Source organism: Hippoglossus hippoglossus, chromosome 10 (genome assembly GCF_009819705.1).
Source record: "Hippoglossus hippoglossus isolate fHipHip1 chromosome 10, fHipHip1.pri, whole genome shotgun sequence".
Taxonomy (NCBI): domain Eukaryota; kingdom Metazoa; phylum Chordata; class Actinopteri; order Pleuronectiformes; family Pleuronectidae; genus Hippoglossus; species Hippoglossus hippoglossus.
The window spans coordinates 16403857-16431595 of record NC_047160.1 but is presented as its reverse complement, the minus strand read 5'-3'; the positions used below and the strand labels follow the sequence as shown (position 1 = coordinate 16431595).

Below are 27739 nucleotides of genomic sequence, written 5' to 3'. Positions count from 1 at the left end.
CTATGAAAAAAGGTGATGGGTCATGATGACAGCTGAAACTGAGCCACGATTGGTCAAGCTTGTGACCTCAATACCGCCGGGCCACAACACGATCGCTACTCTGGCTCCAAAATATCATAATTTGGAGCAAGATGGCAGCGTTTGTATCCAGGACGTTTTGCCTTCGTCTCTGGACAGTGGGACGAAGCGCATCGTCCATCTTTAATTACAGTGTTTCAGACAGAGGCTGACGAGAGGAGCTGCGGCAAATTGACAATAGAGGAAACGGATGTGTCCACAACTCAAATCAAAATTATGAATTATATATGAGGATAATATGTCTCCTTTAGTATTTTCTACACAAACAGTGGCCTGATGGAGAAAATGGTTTCTATTCACAAACTCTAGGCAACGGTACATGGTGTCTCAGCCCCCCCCCCCCCCCCCCCCTACATCACGTGACAGCAGTCAGGGTCTAAAATAAGTGTGGGGGGGGGGGAGGTTATAGTCAGGGTCTGTAGACCAGCTCCTCCAAAACAACACACGGACGATCACACGTTTAGTGTCTGGAATCAAGCTACCAACCACTGCTTTGAAAACCGATGTTACAGTGTTTGTATCTGATCTCCACCTCGGATGATGTGTGTGACTTACCCGCGACCACAGAGGCCAGCAGCAGCAGCAGAAGCACCAACATCCTGAGTCCCCTCCGCGACCCAACGTGTCCAACACTCGATCAGGGTTTTATCAACACTCGATTTATCATATGTTCATGTCTCACACACACACACATACACACATACACACATTCCGCTCGCTGCTGTTGTTACACGGGCTGTTGTTCCGCGGGTTTGTGTTCTGGGCCACACCCACCCAACAGGGCGTGGCCACAAAGACACCCGCGGTGCGTTTGAGGACTGTCAGACACTACTGTTGTTCAAGGTTCTCGGGCCCGACTGAGAAGCAGCACCGTGGAAGTCATCAGCGATGCAGTGTTTGCAGTGAGAGAGACACGCAGGGGATGAGTTACTGTATGCTTTTCGTTTTGGAAACGATGGAAGTTTTCACCATCATCAGGTCGTAATTACAGAAGCATATTGCTGCAACGCCCCAAAAAAGAAAAACGGATTAGTATCGTGTTATAACGTAGAATGTATATCATATAACGTTGTAACTTATTGGTAAAACAAAACGTTTTTTACTAAGTGGCAGAAATACGTAATTACATTGTTACACAATAACTTGCAACGTGAAAAGTTCTAAAAATATCCTGCACAGTTTCTCGAGGTACAATGATAAAAGCCGCAGTGGCACATTGTGCAGTTTGAGGTACAAACGTATTGAAACAACCATATGAACATAGAAAATATCAACACAGGAAAAGTCCTTGTCATTGTAACATTTGGTGTCTTGTAAAAGCAGAAAAAAGTCAAAGTATGATCAATATGTGTATATCATACATACTAAATATAACCTACATTCATGGCACACACATGTATATTCTATAGTACACACATAACCCGTATATGACAGTTCACTCTTCAAACACAGCTGAAAAAGGGAAAAAAATTACTTTGAATAAAATACTTCATATATCTGTATCAATCAAATGAATTGATTTAAATGGATTTACCTCTTGGTATTTTTCTGCTTTGCTCCACAGCACAGCTTTACCACAAATCTTGACTTATTAAGATTTAACTGCTCAGGTCATCTGTCAACATAGTGTGAATGATGCTTGTTTCTTACAGTCTTATAAGCTTTTCACTGTCGATCTCACACAGTGCAAACAAGGACCGAAATGGCTTCCAGTGCTCCAGTTATTTTCAGAGTACACAGCTGGAGGAGGCCCTATGTCTTTATGCATTTTCAGTGAGCTGCTTACAGAAAGCTGAGTTTATCTGAGTTATAAACATCACAGACAGTTGAGTCTGAGGTGAGAAGAGGGTCAGACGGAAAGGTCACTCCCTTCAGATCAAACTTGGCTCAGAGTCCGAGGCGAGCCAATCAGAGCTGAATGTGGGAGCAGCTCCCTCATCTCCGAGGTCTGTAACCTGCAAGAAAAAGTGTCCATATAAGTGTGTGAAATTTGGTGCAGCTTGATTGAATTTAACGGGACGGTTGGGTCAGAGATATGCACTCTACTGAGAAAAGATAATTAAATTGATATCAATGGACTTTTACAGATATATTTGTGAGGACCATTTTGAGCCTAAAACCTACAGAGTGAGGACATTTTGGCCGGTCTTCACTTTCTGACCCCCCCTTTAATGGGCTGTTTCAGGATTGATTTTAGTTTTAGGGTTAGAATTAGGTTAGGGGTAGGCATGTAGTTTTGATGATTAAGGTTAGGGACTCGGGAATGCATTATGCCAATGAGTGTCCTCACTAAGATAGATGTGCAAACGTGTGAGCGTGCGTATACCTCAGGCTGAGGGGGGTTCACAAAAGTAAAGTATTTCTGTGAGATGTAATGGAGTATAATCAGTGCAGATACTGCAGTACTGTAATTGTAAATTCCTGTCTAATCTTATCTCTCAGATTCCACATTATAACCGTGCACTCTTTTACGCCAATGACGTAATTGTTGGCGAAAACTATTGCAACGTGGGATGTATTTTGCGTAAGAGCTGCTGAGAATACAACCAAGCCATCGCCATAAATAAAAGAGGGGGCCAGTGCACATGCGCGCCGCGCAGAGGACGTTGTTATCCTCTTATCCTCATTGACTCAAACACTCATCAATACTCTGCCGTGGAGTCGTGTTTTCACGCGTCCTTCAGGTGAGTGGGATGTGTCACACGCTGTGTGGTCGTGTGTGTGTGTGTGTGTGTGATCACTGTCTCAAGGCCTGGTAGTCCGCTGTGTCGCTGCAGACGATGTGCAGCGGCTGGAGGAACATGTTTGACACCTGAGTGGACATGACTTCAGTGTGCGTCACGGACTCTGGCTCAGAGAGCACGGATTCTTTTTGTGGATGCGTGCAGGAGGGATCGCTCTGCAGAGACATCATCATCAACACTGTTGTGTGTGGGCTCCCCCTTGTGTAGCTGGTCGCATGTCTGCTGCTGCATGTTCTCAGAGGAGCAGGGATGACTCTGTGTGAGTGTGTGTGTGTGTGTGTGTGTGTGTGTGTGTGCGTGTGCGTGTGCGTGTATGCATCTCTGTTCTTTGTGTTTAAAGATTAAAACTTAAACTGGTCCGTCTACACAGGAGAAGATGTCCCCCTATGTCTTACTCACGGCCCTCTTTACCATTCCCCTCGCTGTGGGTAAGTTATATCTATCTGTCTATCTGTCTATCTGTCTGTATGTCTGTCCATCTATCTTTTTTTTGTTCATGAAAACAGAAATTGGAATCAACAGATTTACAACAGTGTCCTTAAAAAGGTTGTTACTTTTTCATCTCCAAAATAAAAACGGTCTCATTTATTATAATGAATATTAGACATTCGATGAGGCGGTACTACGTACATGACTGTATGCTGTAGTATAATTGCAATTAAGTGGAACAAACTTTAAAGTTGTGTGTCATTTGTGTCAATAGTGATTAAGAACAATCCTGGTTCTTTATAACCTGAAATTAAATGTGGTCCAAGCATGGAACCTTGTGGAACACCACACATTAATTAAGAACAGCAGAGGCTGTTCTGTTGCTAAAGTCTGAAAGTAGCAGAAAAGCAGTGGCCTTAAGGCTTACCCCAAGTTTCTAAGCGATGCAAGAGAACAATGTTAAAACAATATGAACAAATTTCTAATAGAATTACGACTGAGCAATCACCTCTGTCAGCTGCCAGAGGAAGGCAACCATGGTGACTTTAACAAGTGCTGACTTAGTGCTGTGATGAGCTTTAAAACCTGAATAAAAACTGAAACAATATTTTAACATCAACAACGTCCATAGTTCCTGAACAGCTTATACACAAGTACACTACAAATTTAATTGAAGTGATATTCCATTTCCTGTGAGGTCTCTGCTTGCTGCATCAATAATAATGATATAAATTCGACTCTTCCCACAGGTTGGGTCATACTAGGTGAGTCTGCTGCCACATTTCATTAAATATACTTCATCCACAGAACATTTTCTCTGAAGAGCTTCCTGTCTTTTCCATTGTCACAGCTGAAAAAGAAGAAGTCCAGGTGGTTTGCGCTGGGAAGGAATTTCATCTGCCGGTGTACTCAACCTCCCGGACAGTGACTTTTACACCAAACCCTGAGGGACCGAGACGTGTCCTGCTGGAAAAAACCATGGTGAGTGGGAGTCTATCAGAGCTCATAGTTGTGTTTTTTTCTTTGTGCATACAGATTGTCTAAACCTATTAACGAACTGCAGGTAAAAGACCCTCGGTTCGAATTGACCAGAGACAAGATATTGATACTGAAAGAAGTGTCTCACAGGGATCAGGGACTGTATGCCATTAAATTGTCCTCTGGATTCACCTACGAGACAGTTCGTCTGATTGTTTCAGGTACAAGACTTTCAATTCATCTGTACATGTAATTTAATTTTGCTCCAAACCCATGAGTTGTCAATCAAATGCCTCTTTGACTCTTGAAATTTAACATTTTGATCATTCTCCTTCATCTGATCATGTATTCAGATGCTTTCATGTAAATTACAAATACATTGTTAGTAAAAGTCCTTTGTTCAAAAGTTTGAATGTATTATCAGCAAAATTTCCTTAAAGGAGAAAGTACTGGGGCTGTAGAGAAACAGTCGCTGTAGGAACTCATGTGTTTTTTAATTTATTGGGCTGGTATTGCTCATACATCAGTGTGTAAGCGAAGTTTTATGATAGTAGGTGGTTGAGGTGGAGATAGTTGTAGCTTCTTATGTAGTGCACGCTATGTGGTTTTCATCTAGGGTGTAGAAGAATGAGGAAAAATAAACGCCCATTTCATTTTGAGACTTTTGTCTTATATGTGTATTGTACCTCAGCGTGTCCTTTTGCTTCTTGGTTGGTCTGTTTGTAAGCAAGATTATGCAAAAACTAACTGAAGGACTACCACTCAACCTATAAGGATGTGGTAAAAGTCACGGAAGTACCTAGTCAAGGAAATATCACTTTCTTTAACATGGTGAGAAAGGGCAATCTTACATTTTTTACATTTTCGCAGATTTCTCAGGGAATTATTCATTGATCTTGATGAAAAAAAGCATCTAGGGGACTGATATCTATGAGTGTTTGAAATTTGGTGCAGCTTATTTGAATTAAGGAGACTGTTGGGCTATAGCAGAGGTATGTGCTCTAGTTTTTGAAATAGATAATTTTACAACTTATTCCAAAAGCAGGTTGAAACTACAGCTGCCAAATAAATGTAGTTGGGTAAAAAGTAAAATACTTACTACTTAAGTACCTCAGGAACTTTACTTACTTTAATCCACTGATGAACATCTTCTTACTTCTTCACCCTGCTGCAGAATGCATTAAGTCCTACCGCAGAAACTACGGCCAGAACTTTGAGCACAACATCCCTGAGAATGGCTCCCTCCTGGAGTTCTCTCCCCGGGGTGCTCCGTCTGAGGCCATGCCCATCGTTCTCTGGAACCGCACAGACCCCGGGACTGGCGATCCGGGCCGGGGTCAACTGCTGCGAGGCGGGAAGGTCTGGGTGGCCGAGAGAGTGACGCAAGTGGACCAAGGCAACTACACTTTGAGAGACCCGCAGGGCAGGGTGCTGTCCCGCAGCACCCTCACCGTCCGTGGTGAGAGGAGAAAAATCACAAGAGGATAAATGTTTTAAGATGATTATCTTTAACTTTGTGTTACTGTCGGTGGTAATAGTGACGTTTTATATTTCCCTTTCCATTTGATATCTGATCATGCCCTCACATTTCTTTCATTTTCCACTCCTCTTCCTCTGTTCATCATCCTGCAAATGGACGCAGGCCACTCATTCAATGTAACCCGCTTCAGCAAGGAGACTCTAAACCTGCCCCTCTTTCTCCCTGTTAATCACGCCCACCTCATTTTCACCCCCACCCGATACCCTGATGAATCCTCCATGGGCCCTTTCGACCCCAAGCCCCCCCGCGGACCCGTGCAGCTGATCCGCGAGGGCCAAATAACCGACTACGACATGCGCTACAGGGGCCTCATCTCCCTGGGCAGAAACGGTACCATCAATGAGGTCGTCATAGCGAGGCTGAGCTCAAGGCATGATGGGCTGTATGAAATTAGAGACGGAGATGGCAACCTGGTGTCCTCCACCTTTTTACAGGTGATTGGTGAGTAACACTGAGTTTCTTTTTCTTAACTATCTGTGTTTGCTTCTCGACGGTCCTTTCCTCTCATTATCCACCTCTGTGTCTCTAATCGTTCCAGAAAAGGGAGCCAGATGGCTAGCACTCCTCAAGTCCATCACTGTCCCTTCTGGGATGTTTGTGTCACTGGTTGGTTTCATCCTGTTCATGAAGCGCTTTCCAAACTGCAGCCTGTCACAGATCATCGCTGGCCTCAGAGTGAACCGCACGCCGCCAGCCAACCCGCCAAGAGTTAACATCCAGGTGAGGGAATATCTGCTTGAACTGTATTAAATACTGCATTGATCGGCTCTTTGTCACAATGAAACAAAGGGTGGTGTCGTCTCTCCTGCCCTGGTTAAAAACCATAAGCTCTTTCCTATAGCTGTTGGTCATATCCCTGCCCACCTGTATATCCAGATCTACCGCCCCCGCCACTGGCCCTTCAAAATAAAGGCATCCATGAGCGCTCAAAGCCAACTGATCTGCATATAATAATGAAAATTATAATAATACAAAATAGCAAGTAAATAGCTAATTAAAAAAATAAAAAAATAAATCCTAAATGTTACAAACAAAGGAATATTTTCAACACATATTGTAGTTAAGGCAATAACATAATTTACTTCCATTTAATGGTAATGTACATTTTATATAATTTGCATTTTAGACTTCTTACTGTCTCTACTCCAGTGGTTTATTGTTCCTTCACTGTAATAGTTTATCTTTATATTAATATGTGCAATGACAATGTAGTTGAATCATGTGTGTGTGCGTGTGCAGGACTGCAGCCAGCCCATCTCTGAGCCCTCAGGCTACTACAGTCACTCTCAGCAGCCTGGAACACCTAGAAAATGGACCCCGAGAGCGAGTCCTACTCACACTGTAAGACGATGAACTGAAGTAAATGGTCAGGTTTTACCTTCCTTTAAAACTGTTCATTTTGTGTGAACGTGCTCTATGTGTGCTGGTGTTTTCATTTCCAGGGTTACACTCCGGTCAGATCAGAAACTCCGAGAGCTGAGAACCGGGGAACACACAGTTTAGCAGCTGAGATCTCCCCGAGTCGTATGTCAACCACTGAGGTAATATGGCTCTAAGCTTCTCCGCTGTGATTATTTGTAGGTCACAGAGAGACACTGTAAATAAAGATGGACAACGAGTCTCTACTTCCTCCCACTATCCAGAAATAAAGCTAAAATACACAGAATACAAATGCTGCAATCTTTTTTGCATTTGGAGCCAGTCTGTGCACTTTGGATCTGGGGAAGGAGCCATCATAGAGAGGTCATTTCAATACACATGCTCGACCAATCATGAGTCGGCCACAGATGTTTCACCCTGTTTCTATATCATCACACATAATGGGGAAAAAAATTTCAAACTTGAACATACATTCAATATGACAAGATCTACCTAAAATGACAGAAACCATCTTTTAGAAAATTTTATTTGACGCAGACTTTATAGTTTGGTCCACGTCCCATCCACTAACATGGAAGAGGCAGGATTTATGACGTAGACTGCAGCACGCGAGTAGGTGGCGATCAAGACACTTTGGCTTAGCTTTTGGGGCGCAGCCATGTAGTTCATCTATGCATACATTCTATGGTCACAGACAAATTGTTTCTTAAAATATGTCTTCATTCCTTCCTAGCAGAACACATCTAATGAAGAAGAGAGGAGGATTTCCTTCTCAGTGCCCGGGGCTTTAGATTGCCTCCACTCGTCCGAGGACTGTGTTCAGTTCCAGATCAAGACAGATGGAGATAGAGAAAGGTGGAGCAAATCACAACAATACTTTTCCACAATGCCGCTGGACACGAACACCTCGGAGTCCTGCAGCGTGTACACTTCAGATAAACTGAACTTCTCATAAAACAGAGAATTGGAGCTGAACTGAAAGAAGAAGAAACATGAAGCATTGACAACCAATAGTTTTCTGGTGGAACAGAAATATCTCACATGTGCCTTTTGCATCTTAGCCCAGTTTCCACGGTTTGGTTTCAATGTTGCATGTAAATTATTTATTTTGTTCATGTAATTTTACCGAAGCATGAGTGGAACATTAGCCTTCCTGTCTCATGTCACCCAAATCTTGCCGCTGGTGCTCCTGAAATCTCCTGCTGCTACCTACCTCCACACCCTCAGGACCATTCTTACCTGCCCTGTATTTGCTGAGTGTGTGTAAACATGCGGTATGTTTGTGTGTGTAATGTGATTTCTAGGGCTATGCAGGCATTAAAGTTATGATACACAGGTTAGCAAAAGGGAAATTTCCAGTACTGTACAGTAATGTAAAGAGTTTAACCATTCCTCACTCTTGATAACAATCTGTTATAATGTTAAATATCTGTGCTGCAGTCAGATGGTTTCTACAATGATGTAGTGTATTAACCCTCAAGGTAACGGTAGTAGTGGTTGTGTGAAATGTAACATGTTCCACCAAATAGTTCAATAGCTAGTTGATCTGTGAACTTTGTGATAGGAATAAAATATCATTACCACATCTTTTTAGTGACTAAAGAGGTTGAACTGCTGCTTGATATATTTTTTACAATGTAAACATGTCAAACAATAAACTGTAGCCTGTCTTTAACCCACATATTTTAGATTATTTTAATCAAATATGCTGTTTGTTTTGAACAATAATTATTATTTTATACATTAGTTATTATGTTTATTTGCTGTGGATTTTGATGAATATTTAGTGTGCAAAAGGAGGTTATGTTTGTTTGTTTGCAGAACTAAGCAAAAACTACCCAACTGCTTACATTTTGGTGCGAATCCGTGTCAGGGGGCGGATCCAGGTATTTTTCTCACTTTCGTTGACATTGTGTGATTGGGAATTTTTGAACATTTTCACAGATTTTTTTTAGAGAATAGCGCAATGATCTTGATGAATTTTAGGTACATGATATACAAATAAATCTAAAGTAAAAATCCATATACCCTGTATAGTGAATTTAAATGTAGTTTCATATGGGGACTGTTGGGCCTTGGCTGTGGTATGCGCTCCACTGAGTGCCATTGTAGTTTTGAGTAATGTGAGTTGTTGTCAGGTTTTTTGCATGACGATACAAAATCCATAGAAATTCAGCATACTTCAAATGAAGCAAACAGCCTTTATTCACATTTGATCAGGTTTAAAGGTTCAGTGTGTAGAATTTAGTGGTAAAGTGTCATGTTGCAGCTGAATACCCATCACCTCACCTCACCCTCCCCTTCCAAACGTGAAAGAGAACTTGTGGTAGCCTTCAGTTGTCATAAAAACTCAAAAGGTGTTTAGTTTGCCCAGTTTGGACTACTGTAAAAAACATGGCAGCCTCTGTAGAGAGGTCCCACTACAGATGTAAAAGGTATTTCAATATAAAGGGCCCATTCTAGGGTAAAGAAAGCAACAATTCGTACAATTTAGATGAAACACACGAGTGAAAACATCACTAGGATTATTGTATATTCAATTTCTGTCAATAGATCCCTTTCACACTGGACCTTTAAACAGAGGACTGACTTGTATTAGATCAGAGCAGTGATGAGGTTCCTGCGGTAGGGGGCAGTGGCGCACCCGCGATGCTCTGACCTGGAGGGAAGCGTAGAGGAAGAAGAAGCCACGGTTGTAGCGGCAATGAAAGAACAGCGTGCTACTTCCAATTTGAGCAAAACATAAGTTAAGTGGGCGCTAGCGGCGAGAACTAACTACGAACGGTTTGAGCGTTATTCACATTTTTTCTGAAAGTCACAGGACTGCGTCGGGAGGATGTCTTTGGTTTGTGCAAGTAAGTGAAGCTGAATTCATTGAAATGACGGAGGCTGTGCAGGTTAGCTAGCTAGCGAGCGCGCTAATGCTACTAGCTAACGGAGCTAACGCTAGCGGCCATGCAGTGCCGCCTTTGACTTGCGGTGGCTCTCAGGTCTTGGTAGTTTTACCGCCGGCATCGCCTGGTTTTTAGAGGCTCTAACCACATCTTGTTTCCTCACCCAGTCTCCAACGAGGTGCCGGAGCACCCGTGCGTCTCCCCCGTGTCCAACCAGGTGTTCGAGCGCCGGCTCATCGAGAAGTACATCGCGGAGAATGGGACGGACCCGATGAATGGACAACCGCTGTCTGAGGAGCAGCTCGTAGATATCAAAGGTGAACTACTCAGCTCCCTGACTAAACTAAAACTAATGCTCCCGCTCCCGTTTAACATGTGTGGATAGACGTGTGTTCAGTTTGGAGGCTGGTGTGTACGTCGCTGTACTGAAGGGTACTTCTAGTGTTGTGTCCACCTCAATAAGAATGGTTATTCAGATTAGTGACATAAAACACCCAGTAAAGAGGAGGGAATATCAACCGTAATTCAAACTGAACACATTATCATCAGTAGCTCAACATCCAGGAAGATATGGTTGATTGTATGTGGTAATATTGCAGTGTTTTACCTAATTTCCTGTCATGTAAGATCTCTTTAGCAGGATTTGTCACCATCAGTGTCCATCTGGCATTATTTTGTATTTTATGTATATATATCGTGATGTTTCTTGATAAATCTATTTATTTTATTTCTCTAATGTCAAGCTAAATAAATTAGCTTTCATACTTTAGGAAGTATTGGAATTGTTTCCAATATTGTTTATTGTGACAAACAGTCCAAGACGCCCAAAAACAATTTCCACTACTGCAGGAACTGGGGAGTGTTGGAAAATACTTCTTTGATATATTTCTTATTCTGCTATTAGATTTGTTTGCTTCAGTTGAGCAGTTATTTCAAGTGTTTTAACACAAGTTAGGGAAATATATTTATTGTACTTGCTTGAAATAATGAATCACGCTTAGCAAAGTACTGTTTGACTCTCATATTTATTCCCAATCAAGTGTCCCTGAAAGCAAATTATTGACGAGAGGCCGCTTGTTCTGAACATGTGAAACTTTTCCTTTTTTCTAGTGTCCCATCCTATTAGACCAAAGGCGCCATCAGCAACAAGCATTCCTGCCATTCTCAAATCCCTTCAAGATGAGTGGGTAAGTACTCTTAACTCTAAAGAGTCGCTACTGGGATAAAGAGGAGACTTTTTCCTTCAAATTTTTTTAACTAGTAGTCTCAATGTCGAAACTTGGAGGAACTTAATGTACTTTTGTTTTTTTTATGATCATGGTCCTTCTTGGAGTACAATACTAAGCATATTCTGTCCTGATTGGAAAATATTGGTTTGTTGCTGTAATTATATTTTGCATTACTCTTTTCTCACCTAACACATACAATGCACTGAATTCAAACATGCTGCCTGATTCTTTTTGAAAGCTTCTCTAGTGATTATGAGCCAAGTTGATAATCATTATTCTCTTTTTCATGTTATTAGCTTAGATTTGCAGGAGATATTTCTCTAAAACTTTAAGAAAAGTAGAAGAGTTCCCTCATCATCTTCTTTTCTTTTGTAGGATGCCGTTATGCTTCACAGTTTCACCTTGCGGCAGCAGCTGCAGACTACTCGCCAAGAACTGTCTCATGCCCTCTACCAACACGATGCCGCCTGCAGAGTCATCGCTCGACTCACCAAAGAGGTCACTGCTGCGAGAGAAGGTGAGTTAACTACAGTTTGCCTGTCCTCTGCTGTAGTGCATAAATACAGTTGTAAAACACAAAGAGCGACTTTATACGATCTTAGAGGATATTGTGAGAGCCTGTTTTTCTTATGTGATCTATTTCCTCCTTACAGCTCTTGCCACACTCAAACCCCAAGCTGGATTGGTGGCCCCTCAGGCAGTTCCCACCTCTCAGCCGACTGCAGCAGTGAGTTATTTGACTCTTAATTTCAGCTGATACGCTGCTGATGCTCACCATCGTCTTTTGCCATAGTTGCTGATAACGGTGTCTGTTCCTCCCCTCACAGGGTGCTGGTGGAGAGCCTATGGAGATTAGTGAACAGGTTGGAATGACCCCAGAGATCATCCAGAAGGTAAGACTTTCTTTAACTTGTATCAATCATTATTTTGAATCAAACTTTCCATTTTTGTAGCAGCCCTAAGATGTTTTTCAATGTTTTTTTTTTCTGTTTGCAGCTCCAAGACAAAGCTACAATCCTTACCACAGAGAGAAAGAAGGTATTATATTGCTCTTTGATTTATTTCATTGCAAAATTCTGCAGTAATATTTAATTGTTAAGCAAACATTGAGGTGCTGGGTTTAATGCTTATAAACACCTGTAACGACTGTTCTTTATTTCTCCAGAGAGGAAAGACTGTGCCAGAGGAGCTGGTTAGAGCTGAGGACCTTAGCAAATACCGCCAAGTGGCCACTCATGCCGTGAGTATATGCGTCTGTCTGTTGAGTGTAAAATACTCGTTCTTCTTTTCGATCAGGAGGCTGCAACATATTCTTCAAGTTATTCAACCTACATACTGTTTCTTTGCCTTCAGGGTCTTCATAGTGCCAGTGTTCCTGGTATTCTGGCTTTGGATCTGTGTCCTTCAGACACCAACAAAGTGCTCACTGGTACATTGAATAATGTTTCCTTTTTAAAAGCTTTTATAATTTGTTGGCTTTCTACTCATCATTTGACGCATCTTGTTATTTGATACTAACCCCACCCGTGTTCTCCTAGGTGGAGCTGATAAGAACGTGGTGGTGTTTGACAAGAATGAGGAGCAGATTGTGGCGACACTTAAGGGTCACACAAAGAAGGTCACCTCTGTCATTTACCATCCATCTCAGGTAACTTTTTCTTTTTGTGAAACATCAACCTGGCAAAATAATGTATCTTCAGGTAACTAAATGAAAGAGCAGATAGAAACACATGCGAAGCTTAATTTTTTGTTCTTAACTGTTTTTAACTTTCCATTCTAGTCGGTGGTCTTCTCTGCATCTCCAGACACCACCATCCGCGTGTGGTCTGTCACTGGAGGCAACTGTGTCCAGACGATTCGTGCCCACGAGGGAGGTGTCACTGGACTCTCCCTGCATGCTACTGGAGACTACCTGCTCAGCTCCTCAGAGGATCAGGTACGTTTGCATCTGGAAGAAAATACAGACAGACCCCATAAATTACAGACATACTAGAAAAACTTCTTTACCACTCTAACTTCACTGTTATTTGTATCCCGTAGTACTGGGCCTTCTCAGATATTCAGACTGGTAGAGTCCTGACCAAAGTAACTGATGAAAGTGCTGGCTGTGGTAAGTGCCTCTTTATTAACAAGTGAATTTCACAGTCTGAATGAATCATCTTCCAGGTGGTAATGTTTCTGTTTGCTCTCTACAGCTCTCACCTGTGCTCAGTTCCACCCTGATGGTCTCATTTTTGGCACTGGTACGGCGGACTCTCAAATCAAGATTTGGGATCTGAAGGAGCGCACCAATGTGGCCAACTTCCCCGGCCACTCTGGTCCTGTCACTTCCATTGCTTTCTCTGAGAATGGATACTATCTGGCCACAGGTAACAACTCATAACAGCATTTTTAGTGAAAAGTTTCAGGAAGATTTACAAGTACACTGATCTAAAATAACTGTTAACTGAAGCATCTTCAGCCTTTGTATTGGCACTAAACTGAGCTGTGACCTTTTCTGGTTGTTTCCTTCAGGTGCCCAGGATAGCTCTCTGAAACTGTGGGATCTGAGAAAACTGAAGAACTTCAAGACCATCAATCTTGACAACAACTACGAGGTAAGACCAGAGGGATAAACGAGAAAAATAGCAGAGTGGAACCACCCATAAAACCCCAGCTTAGCCTTTTACATGTCAACATCTCTACAAGTAAAAATATCTGCATTAGTAAAAGGTAGAGTTATTGGTAGGTGAATTGTTATAACATATAAAACCAGGTCAGTGGTTTGTGGCTATTTTGGGTCTTGATGCCAAGCTTGTCATCTTGTGTCTCCAGCTTCATGTTATAGTACAGACATGAAAGTGGCATAGAAGAGAAGGAAAATAAACTATTTACTGGGTTTTCACAACGTCTTAAAGTAAAAAAAAAAAGAAGTTGATCAGAATTTTTTTAATAGATTAAAAATATTACGTACAATAAGTTAAGGTAGGTCCTAATTCTGGCAACATTCATTTTTTAAAGAGATGTTTTGTTTTTGTTGGATATTCACCTACAGTAATCAAACTACAAACAAGATTAACATAAGGCTGAAGTAATGTGGCATTTTGAAGATTGCTCTTTACTAGGCTTCTTAAACTTCTGTCAATTATGGGGCTCAATTTTTATTCATTATGGTTTTTTAAAAGTTTTTTTTAAATCTTATATTTCTTATTGCGACCTGCAGAAACCCTGTTTTTAATGGGATGTAGTTATTGAGGGGACTCAAAGTAAGAGTCTAACTAGACAGAATGTTAATTGGAGCTTTACAAGCACAAAGTTAACGCAGATTCACAACAAGGAATAAGGAATAATAATTTCTGTGTTTTTCTGTTCCAGGTCAAGTCCCTTGTGTTCGATCAGAGTGGTACCTACCTGGCTGTAGGAGGGTCTGACATCCGTGTCTACATCTGCAAGCAGTGGTCCGAGGTCCTCAACTTCACAGGTGAGGAAGAGAAATGCCATGTCAAAATGTTCACGTTATATGGTATTTGTTGTTAGCATTGGCTGATTTTTGACATTGCTGTTTCCTTTCAAACTGTAGACCATACAGGGTTGGTGACTGGAGTGGCCTTTGGAGAGAACTCTCAGTTCCTGACCTCTGCGGGAATGGACAGAAGTCTCAAATTTTACAGTTTGTAGAGAAACATACAACCGAGATAGGAGCAGGTGTGAGGGGAGGATAGCAACAGCAGTCACTATCCTGGACACAGACTTATTATAGACCTGTAATTTTTAGGACAAGAATAAAAAAACAAAATCAGTTCTAACTTTGCTTCTGTAGTGTGTTAGTTGTCATGTCCTGGAAAGAACATGAAACAAACTGCTGATTGAAACCACAGCACAATGGCTAGGATAACAACATTTTTGTTGGCATTTAAATATAAATGATGTTAAATAAGATACAGAAGCCAGTGTCATGTTCCAGTGTGATTTGGCAGCAGTTATGATTTTACTGTAGTATTTTCTTTGTGTGGGGTTGGGGGGGTGGGGTGGTCTCTGAAATATCTTGTGATACAACTCCATAGTTGTTGTTCACTATTGGACAAATGTGGTGTGACAAAAACTTGCTTACTTTAACGTAGACCAGCTTTATTACAGTGTCTTTAGGGTAAAATCATCTGTTGTGACCAACAGTTCAATCCAGCAGAAGAACACGAGTATGAGATTCATTTTCCTCTGACAAATGTAGTCTGGTTTGACCTCCCCCATTTTCATTTCCTGTTTCATTTGTTCCATTTCTACTTTTGTCTTTCTCTTCCAATTGTATATTTCTCATTACTTGCTATTTTACCCATTGCTGCCCTTTTACAGTAAAATAAAATATCTTTTGTATGGCCATACATGTGTTTGTCAGATTAAGAGGAATTGTTGGATCCTCCAAAGGAAATAAAATGATTTTACTTTGCCTCCATTTTCAGACATTTCATCAGCATACACCGTTGCTCAATGAGTTTATATTGGCCCACATCTTCAAGATGATATCCATTTGTTGTCTGTCTTTCATGACAAATTTATGCTGCAAATGCTGGTGTATGAACTTTAAAGGCGTTATTTCTACTTGGTACCTACCTTGTGCTTGAGCTTCAAAGTGACAAATGTCCAGAGTTTGACATTAAGAAGAGGTTTACACGTCTGCGGGAGGAGAAAAGTTTCTAAGATCCCCCTCATATCAAGAGTTCAAGTTCTGTATATGTGAACATGATTTTTTTTTAAGACGACCACTTGTTGGTGAGTCACTGATTCCACATCCAACTGAAGAGTAATGTGGAAATATTAAATGGATGAAAATAGAACGGGCATTTCAGTGCACGGGCATTACTTATTCTGGAATTAATTTTCCTGCATAAAAAAACTTGTTTTGCTTGAGGGGGATCTTTAATATTACCACAATCATGACTGATGCCAAGAGGTAATATACATGCACTTAATGATTGTACATAACATTGTGGTTGAGTTTATTACCTGTAGTTTTTTACATTATTTATTTAAATATGACAAAGATTTCACAGCTCCACAAAAATTCAATTGTCAAGAGGGTTCACGCTTTCATTTATTTATTTTTTACAAATAGCTCATATTGATAATATGCAGAGCTAATGCCTTTATCTCTAAACCTGAAGAAAATGTCTTCAACAATCAGTGACCCTTCCCATCACAAACATGTATATTTCCTGCACTATATCTAACCATGTCTGGGTGTGTTTTGTATCGGGCCGGTTTCTTTCGATGGAATTTTGACCAGATTCTTAAAACTTAAAGAACGGGCTCAATTTTGTTTAGGCTTATAACAAACAGAACAATTGAATAGTTCAAACATAATTAGCTCATTAACCCATAATACAAATTATCATTTCACACATGCACAACTAATTTTCATGTTTTATTCTATCATTTTCACTGTGGTGGAATAAATATTGTTCATACAATATATTTATGTCAGTTTATTCACAAAATTAACAAATCCATAAGCTTAAAATGTAAAAGTGTGTTTAGAAGTGACACTTTATTGTGTAGAATACAATATACAAGAAAATACAAGTTTTTGTCTTCTAAAAAAGAGGCATAAACAATTTTATGATCGATACTGGAGGTATTTTGTGCATTGTATACTTTTTTAAGTACATTTTCTTCATTGAACTTGAATACTTAGGTAAGTTTGAAGTAATTGCCAGGCCTTTATTCATAACTGTTTATAAAAATGTATATATTATAACTGCACAATCCAGTCTCTTGTGATAATTTGCAACATATTGCACAATCCCTCCTCTGGGGCTTATAGTATTATTGATATCAAATTTTTGTTTCCTATTTTTTATATTGTATATATTTATACTTGCAGTACAAAAACACCACATCAAATTCCTTGTATGTGTAAACCTGCTCGGCAATAAAACCTGATTCTGATCTAATTGAATAAAACTTAATTTGCGTTCTGCTTGTTTCCTCTTCTTAATATCTGTGTCATGTTTCTTAGTATGTTGTTTATTTATTTAAACATGTTCTCTAGCACTCAGTCGTCTCCTGTATTGTGATGTGCTGCGATGTAAATAAAGTTGAGTGAAAAAAAAACCCCGGCAGCTGTCACGTGAGACTAGAGTAACGTGACTTGGTCAAACAGGAAGTTGGAGTCAGGAGGAAACTTCTCACAAACAGCTTCGCTTCTCATCGGTCCTCGGTCGCGTAGTCACCGGTGTGTCCGTCGCTTCGAGGCCGGGACGGGGTGGCACTCCAGCGGGTCAGAGTCCAGAGGAGTTTCGAGTCAAACCGGTGAGAGATTTATTTCATTCAGCTTCATCAGGTCTTTTCTCTTCTCTCAGTATTTCCCCTCAGAGCTGAACGAGTCAAAGCTCTGTTAACACTTTCATTTCATTTCCTCCGCCTTAATTGACGAAGAGCTGTTTTCCATTTAATGTCAAACTCTTCAGTTTCGATCTGAAAACCTTTGCGCCTCCGTTTCTTTGACACAAAAAAAAAGGAAACCGTGCCCCAGTTACTTTGTGGGGACCAGAAGAAAAGTAGGCAGACAGTATGTAGGTCGTTATTCCTTCAAAATAATGTAAACGTTTATTTTGTAAGTGTTCCTATAGATACTCACTTTGTAATGACGTGTTTATAGTTTTAATGCCAAGTCTTGTTCTCTTCTTTGTTTCAGTAAAAACACTGTTCAGAAATGTTATTACCTGCTATAAAACTGTCAGTTTATTAGGTACACCTTAGCAGAATAATAGGATGCAATCTGACCCAACAGTTCTGAGGGTTTGGTTTTTGATGCTGCTGTTAATGAAGTTTAAATATAATGTGATAGAGCTCAACAGCACCACAAGCTGCAGTCTCAAAAAACAAATCAGTACTTCTCTAAAACAGTTTTGACTTGAATGGCGCTCAGTTGAGCGCATCCCTCCACCAACAGTCTGCTTAAACTGTTGACATGCTGCACCAAATTTCACACACTTGTGGATATCAGTTCCCTAAAAGTGCCGGATATTGTTCAACAAGATCCATCAAGTATTCTCTGGGAAAATTTTGAAAAACATCTCGCAATCTTAACAAAACTGGAGAAAAAAAACTTCCAGGACCCGCCCCCTGATCTGGATCCAGCCCAAACTTTATTGGGTTTTCCCCTGACACTAGAAATCCACTCAGATTTTTGTGTTTCATCTTACTTACAAAAACACTGTTCAACCTTCATATGTAGGTAAGACTTATTGCAGAGCTCTTGTGCTTATGATTCATTTTTTGTTGACTTAGTTTGTTTGTAAAGGGATTTTACTCATAACTGATAAAAGTTATGTGAGCTTCTCATATTGGCAGAATGATGCCTGTGCAACTCTGGAAATTCCACTGGATCATCACAGTCAGGAGGACTTGGAACTTCCCCATTCTTCAGTTTCAACTCATGAGCATCTGCATCGACAGCCAAGAGGCTTTTATTGTTGTAACTTAAATGTATACTGCCTTAATTAACTGTATACTGCCTCACTTCACTTTTTCATTGTTATATCCCGTTCCACTATGAACTGCTGTATGTTATGTAGGTCAGTTTTTTTTTTTTTCACAGATGAAAATATTAACTTGAACTTGTTTCCGTGCTGTCGCGCAGCCAACTATGGGCTCCATGTTTCGCAGCGAGGAGGTGTGCCTGGTGCAGCTCTTCCTTCAGTCTGACTCGGCTTACAATTGTGTCAGTGAGCTGGGAGAACTGGGTTTGGTTGAGTTCAGAGACGTGAGTCACTCTTGTTCTTGAACTTGTTTTGATTTATTACTTTATCATGTCACTTTGCAGTTTGCAACATTTCTGAATCTGATCTTAGGTGAAATGGTAGATTGAGACATAATAAACAAGTTTCCTCTCTCAGGCTGCTTTCAAACAGCGGAGGGGGCTGCATGTGTAGACACAAATGTGCGAGTCAGTTTTTCTCTGTTGCCCCCTTGTAAAAATACATTTTCCAGACAATGCGTAACCATGTTGCCCTCTTCGTCTCCCCTCTTCCCCTTTTCCCCTCTAATTCCAGTTAAATCCCAACGTGAACTCCTTTCAGAGGAAGTTCGTCAGCGAAGTCAGACGATGTGAGGAACTTGAGAAAACCTTTTGTAAGTGAGATTGACTCATTGATCCCCGTCCATAGTTCCATGCGTGTTCTTAATACGTTGTTTAGATTCTCTATCTGTCCTCTGAAGGTCTCTTATTTACTCTTCAGCCTTCCTGGAGCAGGAGATGAAACGCTCCCTGTCCCCCCCCCTGCATGGTCCCCTCCCTCTTCCATGTCCGTCCCCCTTTGCCCCTCAGCCCCGCGAACTTATCACCATAGAGGAGGAGTGCGAGAGGCTGGCCAGAGAGCTCAGAGAGGTGAGGGCTTGAAACGAAGAAGAGGAAGAAAATTATTTTAATCTTTATTGCTCTATTGAAAACGGTTTGAACTTATTGGCTTTTATTTGCCCCTACGTGTGTGTGTCACTAGGTGTCCAAGAACAGAGACAGCCTTCGGGCTCAGCTGACCCAGCTTTCTCAGTACCGAGGTGTCCTGACCAGAACACACTCTCTAACAGCCTCACAGGTGGGTAATGACTTAGGCTGCATCCATACTACTATGTTTTCATTTGAAACTGCATCAATTACGCCAGGTGTCCACACTACTCACTAAGAGTTTTAGAGCTGCTAAAACAGAGACATCTGGAAATGCTGCTGCCTCTGTTTTAGTTAGAAAAGTCTGGAGCTGCGTTTTAGTCGGACGGGCAGAAACAGATGTTTGGAAACGATGATGTAGAAACTCCCAACCACCTGCTGATTGGGTCTTTTTCTGTCAGGATGTCCCCATGACCCCCTTCTGGAAGAAAACAACCGATTAGCCTAGGCTACCCGTGTAGAACGCAACATGGAACATCAATTAGATGATGTGTGTTGCTGACCCTGTTGTCTGATGATACAACTGCTTAAATGTGCAAGAGACGAGCTATTATTCAAGTGATCTGCAACTAACAACCCAACGCATCCTGTGTACACCAGCACACACATACCAGTGTATCTGAGCAATCATGTGATCTGCTTTTACAGGCGTTTTTTTTTTGACGTGGATTAAAACTGATATAGAGCCAAAAGGCTTGCGTGGACAAAGATCGTATTAGTTTGAAAATGCTGTTTTCAAATAGAAACGTTGTCATATGGATGTAATCTTGTTTTCTGCAGCATTTCCTATTTCATTTATTACATTTTCTTTGATAATTGTACAAGTGAGCAAACTCACTAAACTTACAAATAACTCTTCTTCCGGCTTCTTCTTATAGGCACCACCACCTGTGCTGGAGAGCCAAGGCCTGTTCGATAACCGCCAAGACGTCCACCTCAGGTGGATTCAATTACTCAAAATGTATTCAAACTCCCTCTTTGTTACCTTTTCTCTCTGTTTGACACGTCTTTCTCTGTGTCTCGTCCTCCAGTTTTGTGGCAGGAGTAGTCCATCCATGGAAGGTCCCCTCTTTTGAACGGTTGCTATGGCGGGCGTGTCGCGGTTACATAATCGTGGATTTCAGAGAAATGGAGGATCGCCTCGAGCACCCAGACACAGTGAGAAATGAGAGACGATGGTGGTTGAGAGATGGGAGTTGTCTCTAAGGTGTTCTCTCATCGGCTGTTTTCTTGTGTCTTCTTTTGCAGGGGGAAATGGTGCAATGGACAGTCTTCCTTATTTCCTACTGGGGAGATCAGATTGGACAGAAAGTCAAGAAGATATGTGACTGGTGGGTAAATCTCTGCACCAGTAACATTTCTACACCGTCTGTTGAACTTGCTGAAAATCTTTTGATTTCCCCAAAGTTTCCGCACACAGACATTTGCATACCCTGAGAGGACGGCTGAGAGAGAGGACATCCTTCAGGGACTTCAAGGCAGAATTGAAGACATCAAATCAGTAAGTGTTTGTTCCCTTGATAAAAGTACAGTTGACTTTTTTTTCTCCTTTCATCAATCAACAGTAGCAGTAATTTGGGTTTTTCTTTAAAAGGCTGTTAACACTCGTCCTCCTCTCACTCCTCTGTACTTAAGGTATTATCACAGACAGAGGCCTTCCTGCAGCAGCTACTGATGCAGGTGGTGGCCGTGCTGCCTCAGTGGAAGGTGCGGGTTCAGAAGAGCAAGGCTGTCCAGATGGTGCTGAATCTCTGCAGCCCCTCCGTTACTGACAAATGTCTGATCGCTGAGGCCTGGTGCCCCGTTGCCAAGCTGCCTGAACTGCAGAGCGCTCTCAGAGAGGGAGGGGTACGACAATGTCACAGACAAGAACAGTTAACACAAACTGAAGTGAAGTGTCTAATTTTTCACTCTCCTGATTTTTTTTTAATCTGAAGTTCTTCTCTATCCTCAGAGGAAGAGTGGAAGTGGGGTCGACTCTTTCTACAACCGCCTGCCGTCCTCCACCCCCCCACCCACCTTGTTTCCCATCAACTCTTTCTCAGCTGGTTTCCAGAACATTGTTGATGCATATGGAGTGGCCAGCTACCGTGAAGTCAATCCAGGTACAACAGCAAAGACTAAACAAGTTCTAACAAGTTTCCATTATCAAACCCTTTGGAGAATTATTTTTTCATGTAGCATCTTTTTGCGTGCGTGCGTACTTGCAATTTTTCAAATCAGTTGAGCCGGACGTTAAACAGTCGCGGGTCTGACTGAGACAACGTGAAACACAAAGAGTTGAAATCTGCTCACACTAAACATGCAAGGGTGATTCAATGACATCATAAATATGTTAATTATAGTATTTTGCTTCAACATCAGTTTTTAACTACATTCTCAATTTTGCACATCGACCACACTCAGTCTGTCCATATATTAGTTTTTGACCTTGTCTTGTTCCTTTTAAAATTGAATCCCTACCCTCTACAGCGGTGTTCACAATAATTACATTCCCCTTCCTGTTTGCCGTGATGTTTGGGGACGTGGGTCACGGTTTACTCATGACTCTGGGCGCACTCTGGATGGTTCTTGAGGAGAAGGACCCCAAACTCAGGAATAACAACAACGAGGTAATTCAGAGGATATCCGCTCATACAAAACACACACTCACTGCTCAATTCAAAGGATAAGGCTCAGTGGGGATTCGGTAGCATTTTATAATGGAACTAATCCTTAGTGACTTTATTTTAACATTCAACAACTTTAAATAAAAAAATAAAAATTTAAGAACCAAAAGTGACTTTCAACTAAAGCTTGCGTTTTGATTGGTAGATGATTGGTTTGCTGTTAGGTTGATGACTTCTTAATGATTTTACATTTAAGAGATGAAGTATTTTTCTCAAAAGCTTTATAAATTCAGTTTTTTACTGATTTTAAATCTTTATGAAATAAAACTGGCATTACAAAATAATTGCTAGTATAAACATACTATATAATTTCAAAAATTAAATTATTCAATGCCATACTAGAGAAATTAATTTGACTGTCAGTTTTAGTTTGCAGGCAATTGTATTAAACTTTTTGTATTTTCTCTAAATGTGGCTTATTTTGTAGGATTTAAAAAAATGTTGCCAGGAGATCTGCAAAACTATTTTATTCAGACTGAAGCTAAAGTGCTCAAACACGTCTTTAACCTTGCACAGTGCAAACTGAAATGAATCCCTGTGTGTGTGTGTGTGTGTGTGTGTGTGTGTGTGTGTGTGTGTGTGTGTGTGTGTGTGTGTGTGTGTGTGTGTGTGTGTGTGTGTGTGTGTGTGTGTGTGTGTGTGTGTGTGTGTGTGTGTGTGTGTGTGTGTGGTCTAGATATGGAGGATGATGTTTGGAGGCAGGTACCTGATTCTGCTGATGGGACTGTTCTCTATCTACACGGGGGCCATCTACAACGAGTGCTTCAGCAGAGGCCTCAGCATCTTCAGCTCAGCGTGGCACGTCGGCCCCATGTTTGAGAAAAACATATGGAAGTGAGGACATTCCAAACTCGCAAAGCTTCAAAGTGATGTCCTTACAGGCTCCGGTTCCCGTCCATCTTACCTCTGTGTCATCTCTTACAGTGCATCCGTCCTGGAAGGGAGCCAGTATTTGTCCATGGATCCGGTTGTGTCCGGTGTTTTCACCAGCCCTTATCCATTTGGCATTGACCCGGTTCGTCCGTCGAACTCTTCACCTCTTCCCTCTCAGCTTCACTGTTTTTCATTCACGTCATCAGCTCCATCCATTTATTCGTTCTCTTGTGTCTGTGTCATCATCAGATTTGGGGCATGTCCAACAACAAGCTGACTTTCCTGAACTCGTACAAGATGAAGATGTCAGTCATAATCGGCGTCATTCACATGACGTTTGGAGTCTGCTTGTCCTTCTTCAATTACCTGTAAGTGATCATGTTTCACTTCTTTGGTATGTGTGTTTGGAGCGTGTAAACCTCCACTATTGGCCCTGTTCAGACCTGATGTTAACACTCGCCCTGACTGATCCGATGATCCGAAGTGGACAGCTCTTAGTTCGTCTGTTATTAACATACGTCCTGAATGTGTCAGAGTGATCAGACCTCAGGATGCATTTGGGTACATTCAGACCTGAATTTAGGGCTGACCACTTGTGATCCGTTCCCTCAGGACAGATGTTAACACCAGGTCCGAACTGGGTCCTTGTTTCTCTTCATTTCTTTTCCGTCTCGTCTTGACACACCCCTGTTCCTCTGTTTCTACTCCCCCCTCTCTTTCTCCAGGCACTTTGGCAAGATCAGCAGTGTGTTCTTTGTGCTGATCCCAGAGCTGTTCTTCATGGTGTCTCTGTTCGGTTACCTCGTGTTCATGGTGGTCTTCAAGTGGATTGCCTATACTCCCACTGAGTCCAAATTCGCTCCCAGTATACTCATCCACTTCATAGACATGTTCCTCTTCGCAGACAACCCTGGAAACGCACCACTCTATGGGGGACAGGTGTGTGGTTTGTTCACTTCCTCTAAAGGTGCATTATCAGACTTTTATGTTGTGTGAATCCATGTATTCTCCAATTCAAGAATCCAGTAATACAGTAAAATAAAATCGCATTGAAAATGCTGAAAACCCCAAACAGTGACGATTTAGTGTGAATGATCTTATATGAGGGTTATTCAATTGTTGTTATGTATGAAATAATCGGTATAAACAGATTCTATATGGGAATTTGCAGAATCTAGGACTGAAAACACCCAAAAAAGTATCGCCGTTTGTGGTTTGTGTGTAGAAACTTTTGACTCATGTGATAGAAGAAACTAGTCGGACATTAAACGGCGAACAGAAGATGCAGTCTTGGCCCGGATATCTGCTGTCTACACCAGACGCCCCAAAATATTGTCCGTAGATCTCAGAGGCTAATTTGTCATCAGCCGTAAACTGAGGGGCCCCGAGATTGGATATGAAATGGATTTGTTGTTGAAAATAAATCTAAAATTGCTGCTTAGGTTATCCAAGATATATCAGTTAGTAACAGTTTTCATGCATGAAGCTTCCTTATTTCACTTCTGTTTGCTTGTTCAGTTTTTCTATTTCTGATAAGAGCGCTGGTAAATGCAGTGCTGCTGAACTGATCACTCTTAAAAACATTTTGAAGTCTTTCTACAAACACACCAGCAGCAGATTTCGTAAAACAATCAAACAGACAAGAATACTACAACTGTTGCTCAGTTTCCAAAGTGATTTCATTTTTAGTAAAAGACAAACGCTCACTGTGAGGAGTATTAATCTTGAGCTACGCTTTAGTCTCTGCAAGATGAACTGATACCGGCAAATACCAGTCATGTTGACAAAACTGTGGCATGCTTTGAAATATGGTTTGCAGAAATCAAAGTGTGTATGTTGCGCAGCTTGTGTTGTAAATGGGGGTAAAAAACAGTGTTGTCCTTCAACGTGGATAAAGTGAGCAGCTGGTCTCCCTTCACTCCTCCTCTGTAGAACTTGGTGCAGAAGGTCCTGGTGGTTCTGGCTCTGTGCTCAGTCCCGGTCCTGCTTTTTGGAAAGCCAACGTACGAATACATCACGTTCAAGAGAAGACGACGTCATTCGGTGAGTGTGTTTCTTACTGAACTTTAAACTCTTAGCAACAGTTAGCTACATTTGTATGCCTCCGCGTTGGCAACAGCAGGTGGCCAGAGGCATTATGGTCAATGTGGCCTCACAAAACATGTTTTTTGCCTTTTGAACATATCTCAAGTCTGCCTGTAGGGAATGTCTTCAGATTTTGAGCAGTTGTCATTTGTACTCATACTTGTAGATGAATTCATGCGATTTCAGTGGTCAGAGGTCACCGTGGCCTCATGAGTCTGAAATTGAAAAGTGTATAGAATGAGACTGCACAGTTTAGCGGAAACCTACAACCACAGGGGGCGGTAATTCCAGTTTTGACTCAATTTTAATCCCCCCAACATCAGGAAGAAGACAGACATCTGCTGGTGGCTGATGAAGGCTCCATCAATACTCATGAGGGGGAGGTGGATGGAGGGAATGGAGGAGAAGAGGTAATGGAGAAGCACAAGTGACTTCATTCATTAAATAAATAACGTCCATTCAGAGAGCTTATTCTTTTGTTTCTTGTCCAACTGTTATTGATTGTGCTGTCTGCCTTAGTTTGATGCTGCAGACGTGTTCATGCATCAGGCCATCCACACCATAGAGTACTGCTTGGGCTGCATCTCCAACACTGCCTCTTACCTCCGACTCTGGGCTCTCAGTCTGGCACATGCACGTGAGTGGCACACATACTGACACACACACACACACACACACACACAATGTTTATTTTCACGCTCACATGATGCATAGACTCAGACTTCCTGTTTATACATGGTTATTTATACATGTGAGAGCTTTGTTCCATGTGACTGTGGTTGCGTGACAGTGAGTAACTTGTGTCTCCACAGAGCTGTCGGAGGTGTTGTGGGTGATGGTGATGCGTCTCGCCCTGCGGTGGCAAGGCTATGTGGGATCTGTGGTCCTTTTTGTGATTTTTGCCTTCTTTGCCATATTGACTGTCTCCATTCTACTGGTTATGGAGGGCCTCTCAGCTTTCCTCCACGCGCTCCGTCTGCACTGGTAAGGATGGGAGGACAAAGAAGACATTTGCCCAAAAGGCCTGGTTCTGTTCTGAGCCGCCCTAAAAAAGACCTGGAGCCGTTTTCAGATCAACACATCACATATAGAAAATTGTTTAAAGGCGAAGAGACAAAAAAATTATGAATTATTTCCAAATGTGAGTAAGAGTAATGTTATTCAAGGTATCATCATCTCAGATAAAGCGGATCAACCAACTAAATACACTTGAAGAACCAAATTAGCTGGATGAGAAATAACCAACCTCGACCCCATGTTTATAAATGTGGGTGTGTGTGTAAATGAATGCTACTTACAAGAGCTTTTAGAATCGGTCCAGTAGATCGTCTTCTCTGGCAGCTGCGACAACAAGCTGCTGCACGGTTACGAGTGAAACTTCTCATTGAGGAACACGTGTAATGTTGCCAGACTCTTGGTAAAGACCCAGAATAACAGTTGGAGTCTCTTACTGGTAGAGAAAAAATGTGATGGAGTTGATTATGTGCTCAACAAATGTCCTGCCCTGCTGCCTTTCCTAAGGTTTCCTCCTTCAGGTACCATGAATGTGCAGAGTACATTTGATGACTCCACATTTTTTCTTATTTCTTGAATATAATTTTAAATATTTTTTGTTGCATGGTGATGCTAGAGAAAATATTCCAACTTCATCAAACCTTCCCTGTGGGACAAACATTTTCTCTTTTGGTTCTTTTTTTCTTTTCTTTCGTGGATTAACAAACATATCAAACCATTAAAAAAGGTCAGAACATCAGAAAATCAACAAAATGCTAATCGAAATCATATTCAGCTGTAGAATGAAGTGGACGTGATTGTTGGTCTGAGAGGTATAGGAATAAAAGTTGATTGTGTATTGTAGTGTATTACCGCTGCGTAGGTGTTATGTTTTCATCTGCGTTTGTTTGGTATTTAGTAGGAATACGCAAAATCTACTGGACGGACTTCCATGAAACTTGGTGGAGCTTTAACATTGCAACCTTTTTGTTTGAAGAATAATTCATGGAGCTTGATGAGAAAAATCAGACATGTTTGGGGAACAGATGTTTATGGGCAAGGTGGTGCAGTAGACATCTGGATCTAGTGAATTTAAATGTGGTTTCATGCGGGGAATGTTGGGCCTTGGCAGAGGTATGTGCTCTGCTCGGTAGCATTCTACTTTGCTGTGTGTGTTAACTCTGCTTCTGTCTCTTGCAGGGTGGAGTTTCAGAACAAGTTCTACAGTGGAACAGGATACAAGCTGAGCCCTTTCTCTTTCTCCTCTCTGATCAGTGCATCAGCTCCGATATGATCAGCCAAATGATTCCTCACTATTGCCAAACGGTTACATTAACCTGTGTATTGAGCACTTGGACTGCAACACTTAAAGGATATCCCCGTCTTAACTCTGCTATTCTACAGCCTGTGGGTGATGAATAATAA

At 41.4% G+C, this 27739-nt stretch overlaps 4 protein-coding genes and 1 long non-coding RNA gene across 10 annotated transcripts in view; 3 read left to right on the top strand and 2 right to left on the bottom strand.

The window, feature by feature from the left end:
- Positions 1-862, bottom strand: part of LOC117769852 — a 6348-nt gene extending 5486 nt beyond the window's left edge. For 2 of the 5 annotated variants that reach the window (XM_034599018.1, XM_034599019.1), the window contains exon 1: positions 634-844. In XM_034599018.1, the coding sequence (XP_034454909.1) occupies positions 634-676 (43 nt within the window). In that variant the 5' untranslated portion in view covers positions 677-844. Of the gene's footprint in view, positions 1-633 lie in introns of all 5 variants that reach the window. The other 3 variants (XM_034599020.1, XM_034599016.1, XM_034599017.1) reach the window with 3 other exon arrangements.
- The window catches only part of LOC117769855, a 26575-nt gene extending 5492 nt beyond the window's left edge, over positions 1-21083 (bottom strand). The window contains exons 1-3 of the long non-coding RNA XR_004615329.1: positions 21073-21083; positions 18112-18114; positions 9216-9223 (exon numbers count right to left, since the gene is read on the bottom strand). This is a non-coding gene — a long non-coding RNA (uncharacterized LOC117769855). The remainder of the gene's footprint in view (positions 1-9215; positions 9224-18111; positions 18115-21072) is intronic.
- On the top strand, positions 2653-8773 carry LOC117769850. 2 transcript variants are annotated; one of them, XM_034599014.1, is made up of 11 exons: positions 2653-2762; positions 3193-3250; positions 4001-4015; positions 4102-4232; positions 4315-4450; positions 5404-5688; positions 5872-6210; positions 6308-6489; positions 7009-7110; positions 7212-7310; positions 7886-8773. In XM_034599014.1, exons 2-11 carry the CDS (start codon positions 3199-3201, stop codon positions 8102-8104), a joined length of 1560 nt encoding a protein of 519 aa, XP_034454905.1. In that variant the 5' UTR covers positions 2653-2762; positions 3193-3198; the 3' UTR covers positions 8105-8773. The 2 variants fall into 2 exon arrangements, with proteins under 2 accessions (XP_034454905.1, XP_034454904.1); XM_034599013.1 differs by having other exon boundaries at positions 7883-8773.
- prpf19 (pre-mRNA processing factor 19) lies at positions 9752-15701 on the top strand. The gene is made up of 16 exons (XM_034599015.1): positions 9752-10004; positions 10211-10360; positions 11154-11230; positions 11648-11789; positions 11926-11999; positions 12100-12165; positions 12269-12310; positions 12438-12512; positions 12626-12701; positions 12811-12920; positions 13053-13208; positions 13313-13382; positions 13468-13641; positions 13787-13869; positions 14627-14732; positions 14832-15701. The coding sequence occupies exons 1-16, from the start codon at positions 9986-9988 to the stop codon at positions 14927-14929; spliced, it is 1518 nt and encodes a 505-aa protein (XP_034454906.1). The 5' UTR covers positions 9752-9985; the 3' UTR covers positions 14930-15701.
- Positions 17403-27739, top strand: LOC117769849 (V-type proton ATPase 116 kDa subunit a-like). The gene is made up of 21 exons (XM_034599012.1): positions 17403-17557; positions 18891-19013; positions 19303-19381; positions 19489-19637; positions 19750-19845; positions 20573-20634; positions 20726-20852; positions 20943-21025; positions 21102-21195; positions 21330-21542; positions 21649-21799; positions 22167-22306; positions 23040-23197; positions 23288-23378; positions 23486-23604; positions 23962-24175; positions 25169-25279; positions 25645-25731; positions 25841-25958; positions 26134-26305; positions 27515-27739. The coding sequence occupies exons 2-21, from the start codon at positions 18897-18899 to the stop codon at positions 27606-27608; spliced, it is 2475 nt and encodes an 824-aa protein (XP_034454903.1). The 5' UTR covers positions 17403-17557; positions 18891-18896; the 3' UTR covers positions 27609-27739.